This window comes from Oncorhynchus kisutch, linkage group LG2 (assembly GCF_002021735.2).
Source record: "Oncorhynchus kisutch isolate 150728-3 linkage group LG2, Okis_V2, whole genome shotgun sequence".
NCBI classification, from domain to species: domain Eukaryota; kingdom Metazoa; phylum Chordata; class Actinopteri; order Salmoniformes; family Salmonidae; genus Oncorhynchus; species Oncorhynchus kisutch.
In genome coordinates this window covers 22,100,662-22,115,545 of record NC_034175.2, presented here as the reverse complement: position 1 = coordinate 22,115,545, position 14,884 = coordinate 22,100,662, and the positions used below count along the sequence as shown (strand labels likewise).

The 14,884-nt window shown below is 46.8% G+C and overlaps 1 protein-coding gene across 3 annotated transcripts in view; it reads left to right on the top strand.

Annotated features, from left to right (window-relative positions):
* The window catches only part of LOC109903820 (protein argonaute-3), a 49,939-nt gene that overhangs the window by 1,712 nt on the left and 33,343 nt on the right, over nucleotides 1-14,884 (top strand). For all 3 annotated transcript variants that reach the window (XM_031791057.1, XM_031791061.1, XM_031791065.1), the window contains exons 2-5: nucleotides 12,797-12,968; nucleotides 13,238-13,358; nucleotides 13,526-13,734; nucleotides 14,492-14,628. In XM_031791057.1, coding sequence (XP_031646917.1) covers nucleotides 12,797-12,968; nucleotides 13,238-13,358; nucleotides 13,526-13,734; nucleotides 14,492-14,628 — 639 coding nt within the window. The remainder of the gene's footprint in view (nucleotides 1-12,796; nucleotides 12,969-13,237; nucleotides 13,359-13,525; nucleotides 13,735-14,491; nucleotides 14,629-14,884) is intronic.

Sequence of the window (14,884 nt, the reverse complement as noted above, 5' to 3'; positions counted from 1 at the left end):
ACACTTCAGCCTTTATGGGTATGTTCCTACTCATGACACTCAGTCGTTAGTCATAGAAAAGTCCACATGGTTATGCATGATGAAATGTTCAGCACACAGGTGATTGGTGGCATCTTAATTGGGGAGAACAGACTTGTGGTAATGAGTGGAGTAGTATCAAACACAGGGTCTCCCACTGTTTGTGGCGTCCTGGACATTATTACTAGTTCTCCCCTCAGCAGCTTCAGCAATAGGCTCATCTTGTTTGTCATGCTGTTTATCAGAGGTCAGTAGGGCAATGCCCAAGTTAATTGTAAAACTTGTATTTCCTTTCAACAGTACAGGAATGCCCCTGTTTGCTTTTTTATTTATCTGTATTTTTGCCAGGAAAGTTGACAGAACAGTCTCATTTACAGCAATGACCTGGGGATGAGTGAACCAATTGTAAACTGGGGATGGTTAGGTGACCGTATGAGGGCCAGATTGGGAAGTTAGCCAGGACAACTGGGTTAACACCCTTACAAGTGCCATGGGATGTTTAATGACCACAGAGAGTCAGGACACCTGCTTAATGTCCCATCTGGAAGATGGGACCCTAAACAGGGCGAAATTCCCAATCACTGCCCTGGGATATTTGCTTTAGGCCAGAGGAAAGGGTGCCTCCTACTGGCTCTCCAACACCACTTCCAGCAGCATCTGGTCTCCCATCCAGAGACTGACCAGGACCTTCCCTGCTTAGCTTCAGAAGCAAGCCAGCAGTGAGATGCAGGGTGGTATGTTGCTGGCATACATACTGTGTGTGGGTGCGCATATATGTGTAACGGCTAGCTTAGTTAGCGGTGGTGCGCGTTTCAATCGGTGACGTCACTTGCTCGGAGACCTTGAAGTAGTGGTTCCCCTTGCTCTGCAGGGGCCACGGCTTTTGTGGAGCGATGGGTAACGATGCTTCGTGGGTGACTGTTGATGTGTGCAGAGGGTCCCTGGTTCGCGCCCGGGTATGGGCGAGGGGACGGTCTAAAGTTATACTGTTACATATGTCTAGTCTACCATTTGTGATAATGCTAATGATAACCGTTTGCTGGTAGATGGAAAGGCTATCCCAAAAACCGTCTCAACTAAATGTTAATTACAAAGTAGCCTGTGCTTACCTGGCAGAATTATATCATTATTTGCATCAATCCAGTGACAATTTGTTTAGCTAACTCTGCTTGCACATTAGCGCTACAGAAACCCCACAGCCAAACAACTGTCTCAAGCTGGTGCACACTTGCATTAAAGGGTAACTACATCAACATTTCTTAGCCCCCCCCCCCCCCCCCCCCAGACCTCAAAAGTGGTCTCCTGATGTTTGAGCATTGTTGTGGACTTAGAACATACACTTATGTTTATTTTCTATTAGTAATGTTTGATTTTGATTTTATAGGGTCCTAGTTCAGGAGAGGCAAAATGACGGACTACTTTTCCTTATTCAAAGCATTTCAGTTTGAATCGTCAGTGGGACTGCACGGTCATGTTTTCTCATGAGTAGACTGCAAAACAGTGGTGATGTGTAGGCTCGGCCTAAATCAAAAGGGAAAGCATCCATAACAGAGGAGACCCTGTATAACCTAGATGGTAGCCTAGGTCACACAGTTCCTCCTTGCCGTTTACAATGACAGCCAGGGAAAACGTTTTTACAGTTTGCATTGTCTGTAGTCGTAACGGAAACTTTCCACTTCTCCTGCAACAATACCCTAGCAGGTAGACCCAGTGAGTGACACCTGATACGGCCAGGCCAGACAGAGCTATATTAATTCCCTCCAGAGGAGGTCCCCCCTGGCAACTGACCTCCAAGCCTCCTCAGGTTGTAGCGTTTTTAAAAGGGGGATAACTGGGCCATGTTCATTATGCACCAAACGGTAGCTACAACAGGGTGTGGACTATCTGGACTTCTACTGATAAGAAATGCTCATTTTTGTTTTTCTGTTTCAAAACATTTTGCTACAGTGTGCCCTAAAAGACAAACCTGAACAGGGCAGGTGTTTTCTGTCCGTCAGCTGCATACCCATGAGGGGGAACAGAACAGTGGGCTTGATTCCTCAATGTGAGGAATGATTGAAAGGGGGCCCTCGTTGCTAAGAAGAGTGTGGCGTGAGAAAATGCTAATTGATTGCCTGGCCTGCTTATTAACGCACGGTTCATTCCAACGGTAGTCTGGCAGCATGCAACGTTTGTGCCGTTTGAGAAACAGACCAGATTAGCTAGTGCTCATAGGATATGACTTGAGCTTTTAAACCTTAATGATCACATTCATCACACAGTACATGTTGTAACTCTGTCTGTATGGTATTTGAAAGGCAACACATGATCATAAAACGTTGTTCATATATATTTTTTTCATTTCACCTTTATTTAACCAGGTAGGCTAGTTGAGAACAAGTTCTCATTTGCAACTGCGACCTGGCCAAGATAAAGCATAGCAGTGTGAGCAGACAACAAAGAGTTACACATGGAGTAAACAATTAACAAGTCAATAACACAGTAGAAAACAAAGGGGGAGTCTATATACAATGTGTGCAAAAGGCATGAGGAGGTAGGCAAATAATTACAATTTTGCAGATTAGCACTGGAGTGATGAATGATCAGATGGTCATGTACAGGTAGAGATATTGGTGTGCAAAAGAGCAGAAAAGTAAATAAATAAAAACAGTATGGGGATGAGGTAGGTGAAAAAGGGTGGGCTATTTACCAATAGACTATGTACAGCTGCAGCGATCGGTTAGGAGTTGGTGAGGGAGATAAGTCTCCAACTTCAGCTATTTTTGCAATTCGTTCCAGTCACAGGCAGCAGAGTACTGGAACGAAAGGCGGCCAAATGAGGTGTTGGCTTTAGGGATGATCAGTGAGATACACCTGCTGGAGCGCGTGCTACGGATGGGTGTTGCCATCGTGACCAGTGAGCTGAGATAAGGCGGAGCTTTACCTAGCATGGACTTGTAGATGACCTGGAGCCAGTGGGTCTGGCGACGAATATGTAGCGAGGGCCAGCCGACTAGAGCATAAGTCGCAGTGGTGGGTGGTATAAGGTGCTTTAGTGACAAAACGGATGGCACTGTGATAGACTGCATCCAGTTTGCTGAGAAGAGTGTTGGAAGCCATTTTGTAGATGACATCGCCGAAGTCGAGGATCGGTAGGATAGTCCGTTTTACTAGGGTAAGCTTGGCGGCGTGAGTGAAGGAGGCTTTGTTGCGGAATAGAAAGCCGACTCTTGATTTGATTTTCGATTGGAGATGTTTGATATGAGTCTGGAAGGAGAGTTTGCAGTCTAGCCAGACACCTAGGTACTTATAGACGTCCACATATTCTAGGTCGGAACCATCCAGGGTGGTGATGCTAGTCGGGCATGCGGGTGCAGGCAGCGACCGGTTGAAAAGCATGCATTTGGTTTTACTAGCGTTTAAGAGCAGTTGGAGGCCACGGAAGGAGTGTTGTATGGCATTGAAGCTTGTTTGGAGGTTAGATAGCACAGTGTCCAAAGACGGGCCGAAAGTATATAGAATGGTGTCGTCTGCGTAGAGGTGGATCAGGGAATCGCCCGCAGCAAGAGCAACATCATTGATATACACAGAGAAAAGAGTCGGCCCGAGAATTGAACCCTGTGGCACCCCCATAGAGACTGCCAGAGGACCGGACAGCATGCCCTCCGATTTGACACACTGAACTCTGTCTGCAAAGTAATTGGTGAACCAGGCAAGGCAGTCATCCGAAAAACCGAGGCTCCTGAGTCTGCCGATAAGAATATGGTGATTGACAGAGTCGAAAGCCTTGGCAAGGTCGATGAAGACGGCTGCACAGTACTGTCTTTTATCGATGGCGGTTATGATATCGTTTAGTACCTTGAGTGTGGCTGAGGTGCACCCATGACTGGCTCGGAAACCAGATTGCACAGCGGAGAAGGTACGGTGGGATTCGAGATGGTCAGTGACCTGTTTGTTGACTTGGCTTTCAAAGACCTTAGATAGGCAGGGCAGGATGGATATAGGTCTGTAACAGTTTGGGTCCAGGGTGTCTCCCCCTTTGAAGAGGGGGATGACTGCGGCAGCTTTCCAATCCTTGGGGATCTCAGACGATATGAAAGAGAGGTTGAACAGGCTGGTAATAGGGTTTGCGACAATGGTGGCAGATAGTTTCAGAAATAGAGGGTATGAGGTTGGATATTACACTGAACAACAATAGAAATGCAACATGTAAAGTGTTGGTCCCATGTTTTATGTGTTGAAATAAAATATCCCAGAAATGTTCCATATGCACAAAAAGCTAATTTCTCTCATATTTTGTGCACAAATTTGTTTACATCCCTGTTAGTGAGCATTTCTCATTTGCCAAGATAATCCATCCACCTGACAGTTAAACAGCATGATCATTACACAGGTGCACCTTGTGCTGGGGGCAATAAAAGGCCACTCTAAAATGAGTAGTTTTGTCACACAACACAATGCCACAGATGTCTCAAGTTTCGAGAGAGTGTGTAATTGTCATGCTGACTGCCAGAATGTCCACCAGAGCTGTTTCCAGGGAATTGAATGTTAATTTCTCTACCATAAGCTGCCTCCAGTCGTTTTTAGAGAATGCGTCAGTATGTCCAACCGGCCTCACAAACGCAGTCCATGTGAATGGTGTCGAGTAGGCGAGTGGTTTGCTGATGTCAACGTTGTGAACAGAGTGCCCCATGGTGAGATTATGGTATGGGCAGGCATAAGCTACAGCCAACTAACACATTTGCATTTTATCGATGGCAATTTGAATGCACAAAAATACCGTAACAAGAACCGGAGGTGTTTTTTTTCATTTGTGCCAAATGTTTTATATTTTTGTTCAGTATAGTATGTGATGTTAAGATGAGTTCTACTGTCAGTTGGGGTTTTGGGTGTGTAACCTAGCACGCTTAATAGTGCATGAGAAGTGCAGCTGCTTCCTGTTGTAATGGATACGCTCGTGACATACACAGACTCATCTGCACACACCTGTGTGGGGCTTACCGAAAGAAAAAGGGACACCACACAGTCAGTACAGGCACACACAGGCAGTACAGGTGCCCCCCCCCCCCCCCCCCCACCAACTATCAAGGGGGTCTTCTAGGTAAATGTGGTTGAGGTACTTACAGTTTGTTAGCAGAAGCTATGTTTGAATAGGCATATATGGTAGTTTTCTTTGTCTTTCTGATTCATACCCTCCCGCTCCTTCTGTTCTCCTTCCTCTTGTTCTTCCCGCTCTTTGTTTCACCTAACCCCCGTCCACCACCTTTCTTATTCTCTCGCTCTCTCTCTCTCTCTCTCTCTCTCTCTCTCTCTCTCTCTACCTGTACTGCTGCAACTCTCTCTCTCTCTCTCTCTCTCTCTCTCTACCTGTACTGCTGCAACTCTCTCTCTCTCTCTCTCTCTCTCTCTCTCTCTCTCTCTCTCTCTCTCTACCTGTACTGCTGCAACTCTCTCTCTCTCTCTCTCTCTCTCTCTACCTGTACTGCTGCAACTCTCTCTCTCTCTCTCTCTCTCTCTCTCTCTCTCTCTCTCTCTCTCTCTACCTGTACTGCTGCAACTCTCTCTCTCTCTCTCTCTCTCTCTCTCTCTCTCTCTCTCTCTCTCTCTCTCTACCTGTACTGCTGCAACTCTCTCTCTCTCTCTCTCTCTCTCTCTCTCTCTCTCTCTCTCTCTCTCTCTACCTGTACTGCTGCAACTCTCTCTCTCTCTCTCTCTCTCTCTCTCTCTCTACCTGTACTGCTGCAACTCTCTCTCTCTCTCTCTCTCTCTCTCTCTCTCTCTCTCTCTCTCTCTACCTGTACTGCTGCAACTCTCTCTCTCTCTCTCTCTCTCTCTCTCTCTCTCTCTCTCTCTCTACCTGTACTGCTGCAACTCTCTCTCTCTCTTCTCTCTCTCTCTCTCTCTACCTGTACTGCTGCATCTCTCTCTCTCTCTTCTCTCTTCTCTCTCTCTACCTGTACTGCTGCAACTCTCTCTCTCTCTCTCTCTCTCTCTACCTGTACTGCTGCATCTCTCTCTCTCTCTCTCTCTCTCTCTCTCTCTCTCTCTCTACCTGTACTGCTGCAACTCTCTCTCTCTCTTCTCTCTCTCTCTCTCTCTACCTGTACTGCTGCAACTCTCTCTCTCTCTTCTCTCTCTCTCTCTCTACCTGTACTGCTGCATCTCTCTCTCTCTCTTCTCTCTTCTCTCTTCTCTCTCTCTACCTGTACTGCTGCATCTCTCTCTCTCTCTCTCTCTCTCTCTCTCTCTCTCTCTCTACCTGTACTGCTGCATCTCTCTCTCTCTCTTCTCTCTTCTCTCTCTCTACCTGTACTGCTGCAACTCTCTCTCTCTCTCTCTCTCTCTACCTGTACTGCTGCATCTCTCTCTCTCTTCTCTCTTCTCTCTTCTCTCTCTCTCCTCTCTCTTCTCTCCTCTCTCTCCTCTCTTTGTGTGTGTAGCTCCTCACTTTATTTGAGTAAAAAAGGCGGGAAGTCGATAATCCCCTTTGATTTTCAAATCCTTGTCCAAAGCTAGCCCATTTGGGACACATTGTGAGGGGGTCAATCTTGTGATGTTGACTATCAGCTAGAATATTCCATTTTTGAGTAGTATTCCTTAGGCACCAACCGGAAGAAAACAGACAAACAGGGAGGGACAACCTGGAGTTGTCCTATGAGGAAATACTCAATTTCTCTTTACGTCACAAAGCGTTTTCCGTTGTGTGCCCTAATGAACACGACCCTGCTGAGCCTGTGATCATTAGGATTTAGCAGGCTGTGTCCCCATAGCCTAGAAAGGAATGTTATTTTTCACTTCTAACAAGTGAATTAAATTAAAACAGCCCATGCATGTGTGCTAGATTGAGAAGCATCTCTGTCTGTGTCGACCTTCACATGTTGTGAGTGTGGCTAGTATTGAGCTCATGTGGGTGGGCTTTGTGTGAGAGCTGAAGGGGGAGGGAGATACATGAGTGGGAGAGCCAGAGAGAGAGTGATTCACAGAGCCAGAGAGGGAGGGAGAGCGCGTGGGGATAGATGGAGAGGACTGACTGAGTCAGTAGGAGGGCCCAGTAGGAGTGGGCTGTAAAGGCTGGGGGATGTCTGTCTCAGCTCTGTGGGATGAGGAGGAGGCCTGGATTGGGCACTCGTCTCTCCTTCCTGAGCTCTGTGTTTAGTGAGGACCATTTAGCCTAAATCTATGTGGGGGAACACAACACAGAGTGGCACAGTGCGAGGGGAGTGTCTTAAGGGGGTAACCAAACTTGTTTTGTGGGGAAACTGAGGGAGAGAAGACAGAGCCTGACATTGTTGAGTGAGAAATTATCCCAGAATGTTTTTTTGTGTGTGTGTGCTGTCTTGAAACAACACATTTGATTGACTGGCACTAGTAGGTATTTTTTATATCACCGACTGACTTCATTGAGATGAGCCCACAAACCATCAACCTGCGTTTTAAACCATTTCACCTGCGTTTGAAGTTTTTCGCTTCAACAGAGTGATCAGGGGCCTGCAACTGTAGTTTTCCATCACAGAAAATACATTAGTGCAACACATTTGGCAGAAAATAGCATCATTTTCAGAAGTGCAATGATGCATGGCCGTTATATTTCTAATGTTCATCATGGAAAGAATGTAGCCCGCTGCAATTTACCAGAGAAAAGCAGCTAAACATCAGTCGGAGCGCTGTCAGCTGACAGAATGCCCTTTCATGAGTTCTCATCTGAGTGGAGAAGTGCAACTGAAGCACAAAATGAGTCTAATGCCCAGCAGAAACTCCCAAAAGAAGCATTTTAGATCTGCGTTTACAAAACAAACTAAGAGATTTGTTCTGCTTTTTAAAAAAATATTATTTTGTCATAACAAACACACAATTCTGCATTAATGTGACCCCTGGCCTAACGCCAGTCCATATCTCTCCCTCCTTCCTAGTCCTAATCACAGTCGGAGGTTCTCCCTGACCACTAAACATGTTTTATTGTCTCATCGGCTAGTACCCTGATGTTCCGACCAGGCTGACAGAGCTAGCTCATTCACGTGTTGGTGTGTGTGTATCCGCTCTCGGTCCAGCCTTCCTTGTCCCCCCCCCCCCCCCGCCATCCATCCTCAGGGTACTTCATGTTGCCTCTCCCTCCTTGGTCTCCCTGTACAGCTTGTGTTTGTTTGTGGAGTGAGTGGCTCCGGTCGGTGCCCGACACTCTCTGAGCACTGAGGTAGATGGGACAAGTGACAGAGCGGGGGAATAAACTAGTTGTTTGACACGCATCAGTCCCTCCCAGCCCGCGGCGCTCTGTCACTGTGTGCGTCCGTCCGACCGTCCTCGTGTGCCTGGGCCTGCTGCCTGCTGTGACTGACGCCTTTGTGCCCCGCCGCATCGGAGCACTCGCCCTGTTCTGACAGCCCAGGCCTTCCGGATTATACATACAACAGCTGTATTGTGTGTGTGTGTGGGTCTACCCTGCGTCTGTGTGTACGTTTTCAGCCAATCATTGTGGAAGGCAGCGGGACCAAGGAAGGGAGAGCCCAGACTTGATGTGTAATGGTAACTAGGTCATGTTCATTAGGGCACACCATTTCAATATGTTTTAAGAGTTTCTTGTTGGAGTTGATTGAGTTCAGGTAGTAGAATGCATCTCTGTTTAAGTCTGTTTCGGGGTGTTTGCATCCATTCCATGCCTACTGAACATGACGCCAGTCAGTGTAGGTATCCGCTGCTTTTCAGGGATGTGGTTACTGGTTTCTCTCCTAGCCTGTGATAATATAGCCTAGTAATTTTTCTCCTCACAACATTAAACAGCGTCCAGTCTATGAGTGTAGCAAGCTGAGGTCGCCTGAGATCGAACACCGGCTTGCTCATAAGACACTTAAATGAAATAAATGCAATTGCACTTTGCCAACCTTGTCGAGTTTATCACTTGGGTCCCATTTTGGCACATCCACTTCTGTTACAGTTTGACTGAGAAATTGTCATTACAAGGTCAGTTCTGTGATGCCTCCTTATCTCTCCACATACCCACTGACTTGTTCTTTCTAATATCAGGGACATACTCATTAGGCATCAAACTGAAGAAAGCGGTCAGAAACAGGGAAGAACTATCTGACCTTGTCCAATAACGCTAGTTTTTGTTTTCTGTTGTACACTGTTTTCCTACGGTATGCCCTAACGAATACTACCCAGTTTACTGCCTCTGTTAGTTGGTGTCTGTAATGTAGTCCGTAACATGCGGTCAGGAAACAAAATGAGACAAAGCGTTGAAAGTACCAACAATTTTTCTGTTTGGAAAACACGTTCTTCCATTTACGACTCTTCTGACCCCACACACACACACACACACACACTTTCAGAGTAAACACATTAGGGGGAGGTTTCCTTGAACCTGCTCCCTCTCACCGCTAAATGACGCAGACCACAAGCCTTTGATGCCTCCACATGGGCTTTTGAGTAGGCCATCTCTCATTGTCAGCAATCTCGTTATGGGAAGGCCTATAGGTCACAGGTCATGGTATTCCAGGATAGTTGAGTACTAATCATCATGTTGTGCATTTTAGGCATCAACTTTGTTGTTTTGTAGACTTCAACATTTTTGGTTGATCCATTGGTGTGTATCTCGGGTCAATGAGGTCATATGAGCAGTTTGTTCAGCTTCACACCCCTTTGTGTGTGTGTGTTCGACTGAGCCATTGGTCTCTGTGCTGTGTTGCTTGCTTGGTACTGAGCATGCCTTATATGGGCAGTGGGTGACCTGAGGACAGGGCCAGCTCGGGGCCACTGGGGCCGACACAGTGTCAGAGAAACCTCAGACTAGAGTAGTCAGCTCCCCCCTCTACTTACCTCCCTGCCCTGGCCTGGCCCCCCTCCACGACGTTCCCCTCTACAGTTCCCAGGGGAGTGCTTGTACTTGTTTTGTCTGCAAGGGGCTCAAATAGTTTAGAAGGGGGGAGAATTGAGAGATACTAGGCCGTGTGTGTGCTTGAGAAGCATTCTGAATGATCAGTGACAGAGAAAATAGGCTAACATGCCTTGGAAGGGATTTTTGCGACGAGGCTTTTTGCGATCGAGTTTAGTTCTGCACACGAGTGTGTTTTGAATCCATTTCTTTGAACGTCTGAGGGGGAAATGGCCAGGAGGGTTAGGTTTAATAACCGGAAGCTTGGAAATGTTGAGTAGTTTCTGGCAAGTTTTTTTTTTTTTTTTTTTTTTTTCAGTGTTCTGAATTTCTGATCCGCTGTTTGTGGGTGTGTGTTATGCTTTACTCTCTGTGGCCTTGGTGTTTCTTCGTGTCTCGCTCGCTACATGGTGGGATGATGACGCTGCAGCTGCTTTCCTGTGTGTATGGTTGGTCGAGCTTGCTTGCGCGTTTCAGTAAAGGCCTGTCAGAAGGCACTTGTGTGTGCGTATCTGTAAGACGGCATCAAATTGTATTTGTCACATGCGCCGAATACAACCTTACCATGAAATGCTTACACACACAGGACTAGGAGAAAAGTGTTTTAAAATTATATATATTTTTATATAGAATGCCTGGCACAGTGTCCCGAGGCAGGATGGTCCTCTTCCTGTGTTTCTCTCTCTGCGTTGGCCCAGTGACTCATGCAGCATGGAGGCTAGTAGTACAGTATGTGTGCCTGAGGAATACCAGCCCTCCCTGCCCATTCCCCCAGCCATCCTACTCCTCCCTCTCCTCCTGCTTGGCTTACTCACCCCCACCGCAGCACAGGAAAAGCAATCTGTGTGTCAGAGAGCGCCTGTGTCTCTCACGGTCTGAGAGTGTGTGTGTGTGGCGGTATGAGTAAACCCATGTGTCTCTCTCTGTTTGTCTGAGACCTGCACTGGTCTCCCCTCGGCCCCCTGGATCATTTCCATCACAAAAGGGCTGGTGTGTGTCCGTGGGACAGTTATGGCTGGAATTCCAGACTTCTCTCTCTCCCTTTCTCTGCTGTCATTGTGACCCACCGAGGTCTGGCCTTAGCCTACACCCAACCTGCATCTGCCACCCCTGTACCCACCCCTCAAGGTCCACCAGGCGAGAGAAACGGACGGGGAGAGAACCATGAACACTCCAGCTTCTGAAAGACAGCCCTAAACAAACATTTCTACTCATGCTCTTAGGCCATGAGCTGGCAGCACCTGAGAGAGGGTTCTGTTATGGTTTTTATTCCATTCCCCCCCCCACCTGTGCTGGGGCTTCGAATGAACTGACACCCACTCGTATGCTGACACCCACTCATCATGACTCAATAGGAGGTGAATCATTCATAGCCCTGACACTCATTTATTAATGACACGTTGGGGCAGTTTGGTTTTGGCGGTGGAGAGTACCAGAGAGAGGCTGAGGGGGAAACTCCCATGGTTTACTTTCTGCTTGTCGTCTTGAGTTGCGAGATGGGAGTGTTGAATAGGGGTGATGAGGATATGTATGTGGAACAAACATTTAAATGCAACATGCATCAATTTCACCAAATTTTTATTGATTTAAAAAAATTTATTAACGGAGCTAAGAAATCAGTTATTTGAAATCAATTCATTAGGCCCTAATCTATGGATTTCACATGACTGGGCAAGGGTGCAGCCCACAAAGGGGCTTTATTACAGACAGAAATACTCCTCAGTTTCATCAGCTGTCCGGGTGGCTGGTTTCTTACAATCACGTAGGTGAAGAAGCTGGATGTGGAGGTCCTGGGATGGCGTGGTTACACTTGGTCTGCAATTGTGAGGCCGGTTGGATGTACGGCCAAATTCTCTAAAACTATGTTGGAGGCGGCTAATGGTAATTGAATGTTAATTTCTCTATCTGGCAACAGCTCTGGTGGACATTCCTGCAGTCAGCATGCCAATTGCATGCTCCCACAACATCTGTGGCATTGTGTTGTGTGACACAACTGCACATTTCAGTGGCCTTTTATTGTCCCCAGCACCAGGTGCACCTGTGTAATGAAGCTGTTTAATCAGCTCCTTGACATGCCACACCTGTCAAGTGGATACATTCTTTTGGCAAAGGAGAAATGCTCACGAACAAGAATGTTAACAAAAGCTTTTTGTGCATCTCGAAAATGTCTGGTATTTTTTTTATTTCACCTCATGAAACATGGTACCAACACTTTACATGTTCCCTTTGATATTTTTGTTCAGTGTAGTTTAGGATGAAAAAACAACATACTGACTCATCTGAACTCAGTTGTTAGACTGAGTGTTGCGCAATAGTTCAGCGTCTCACGTAGGCCATCTGAACAACAACGTCAGCAAATGTTCGGCTAAATCAACGCAACACTTCAAAAGGCGAATTGTTTTTTTTGTTTTTTCTACATCAGCTGCTCCTGATGTTGATGGGTGGGCCATGAGATGGAAGACCCAAAATGGCACTGGGATGAGTGTGGCACATCGGGGTGTTTTTAAAATAACTCTTGTCTACTGGGTTAAAGTGACTCCTGTGTAAGACATCCTGTGTCTGGGGGTGGCAATGTGTGGGACGCACCGCTGTGTACACACACACACACACACACAGACACACGTCTGGGTGTTTTGTTTCTGTTGGGTTTAATTTTTCATAGTGAAACCAAACCTTTATTCCCCCCAAAGTATTCCTTGTTGTCTCTACTTTCTAAAGTGGTTCCTTCCAGTAGATTCTTTCAGCCAATATCTCTATCTTCTTGACACACAGGCAGCAGGTGATTGAGACCTAACTTTTTTGTCAAAATGGCCACTACAAAGCTGATTTTTAGCAATTTACTAATCTAAGCCTGTTCCTCCAAGAACTGGTCTGTTGTATTGGAAATGGAATGATTGTTCCCCTTTTCCATTTTCTCTCCCCTCCCATCTCTAGGAGCCGTTGGAGCCCAGCCCCTGTTCACTGTGCCACGGCGGCCTGGCTATGGCACCATGGGAAAGCCCATCAAGCTGCTGGCCAACTGCTTCCAGGTGGATATCCCCAAGATAGACGTCTACCTCTATGAGGTGGACATCAAGCCCGAAAAGTGCCCGCGCCGCGTCAACAGGTACGCTTAGAATAACAGAGTTTGCCTTTTGCTAGGATCCCCAAAATGTTTCACATGGTATCAGATTAGGGGTTGTTCATGTGGTTGTTGAAGTGTGACTAGAGGTAATTTTATGTTTTATTCGACTTGTGTTTTATTTATTATTATTACTTTGAACAATAATTATAGAGCCACGTATGGGCAGATAAGGAGCCGCATGCGGCTCCAGAGCCACAGGTTGCAGACCATTGGACAAGTCTAAAGAGGTCAACTTGTTTTGTGTTATGTAGGGAGGTGGTGGACTCCATGGTGCAGCACTTCAAGGTTACCATCTTTGGGGATCGTCGGCCAGTCTACGATGGGAAGAGGAGCTTGTACACAGCCAACCCGCTGCCTGTGGCAACCGCAGGGGTAAGATGGATGTAGACTGACACCCAGCCACACACACACAGTCAAACCTACCTGGGGCTCCCACAAGACTGAAAACACACTCTCACGCACGCTCCCACACTTCTTGATCTGTTAATGCACGCACACACATCTCTAACCCCCCCCCCCCAACCCCCACACACTCACAGGTGGATCTGGATGTCACTCTACCGGGTGAAGGGGGCAAGGACCGGCCCTTTAAGGTCTCAATCAAGTTTGTGTCTCTGGTGAGCTGGCACATGCTGCACGAGGTGCTAACCGGCCGCAGCGTGCCTGAGCCCCTGGAGCTGGACAAGCCCATCAGCACCAACCCAGTACACGCTGTGGACGTGGTGCTGCGACACCTGCCCTCCATGAAGTGAGTTAGACAGTCGCCGCCCAAGTGGTTATAATACGGATTGTTATAACTATGTGATTGGGTTAATTATTTGATAAACAGGATGCATGCATTTCTGAAAAGTTGAGCATATATTCCTGGAATCCTCAGCAAACTGATTTAAAAGCAAACCACTCAACTCTGCTACACTTTTTTTTTTTTTTTTCGCTTAGTGCCACATTGGTAATGAAACACGTGAATGTATGCCCTTGCAAATCAAAATGTGGTTGTTTTTATGGCCTGACGATAATCAGTCAGGAAATCAAGTTTATAGTGACTACCTATGCCTTCATACCTGACTTCACTCAAAGCCTCCTCCACTCAAAAACAATGTGTTATCAGCGTGCCTACCAAAACTAAGTCTTAAATAAAAACACCTGCCATAAGGCTATGTTTGCTATAGCTTCAGGCTACTGCATTGACAGAATGTGTCCAGGACTTTCTAGGAAACGCAAATGTTGTTATTAATTAGTCTTTGCCGATCAGTGATAGGATGTCGATAAGGTCGTGTGGAGTTTTCACCCTCTCGTTTCATTGATGTTCAGTGTCAATTGAAAAATAGATTGTTGTCAGACTGTCACTGTGCAAAGCGCTATTGACCAAGATTCTGGTCCAGGTTGTGGAAACTAACTTCCCCATTCTCCTGTCTGTCCCCCTTATCTATCTTTCCTTATTTTGTTTCTCTTCTCTCACTCTTCTCCCCCCTCACTATCTCTCTATTTCGCCTCCCCCTCTCCAGGTACACTCCAGTGGGCCGCTCCTTCTTCTCAGCCCCAGAGGGCTACGACCATCCCCTGGGAGGGGGGAGAGAGGTGTGGTTTGGTTTCCACCAGTCTGTACGCCCCGCCATGTGGAAGATGATGCTCAATATTGACGGTGAGGACGACGCACATCACATTGCCACCAATCCTAACCTTAGCCATTAGGGGGATGAAAGAATAATCTGGGGCCATATGGATCAGAGTAGGAGTTGTTATCTAGGATCAAGTCCCCCTGTCCATGTAATCTTATTCAATGAGATCTAAAGGGCTAAACTGATCTTATATCATCACTCCTACTCTGAGAGGCTTTATGAACACAGGCCCCGAACCTGTATCAGTGTTTGGGGCAACTTCTACCTAATAAGGGAGGA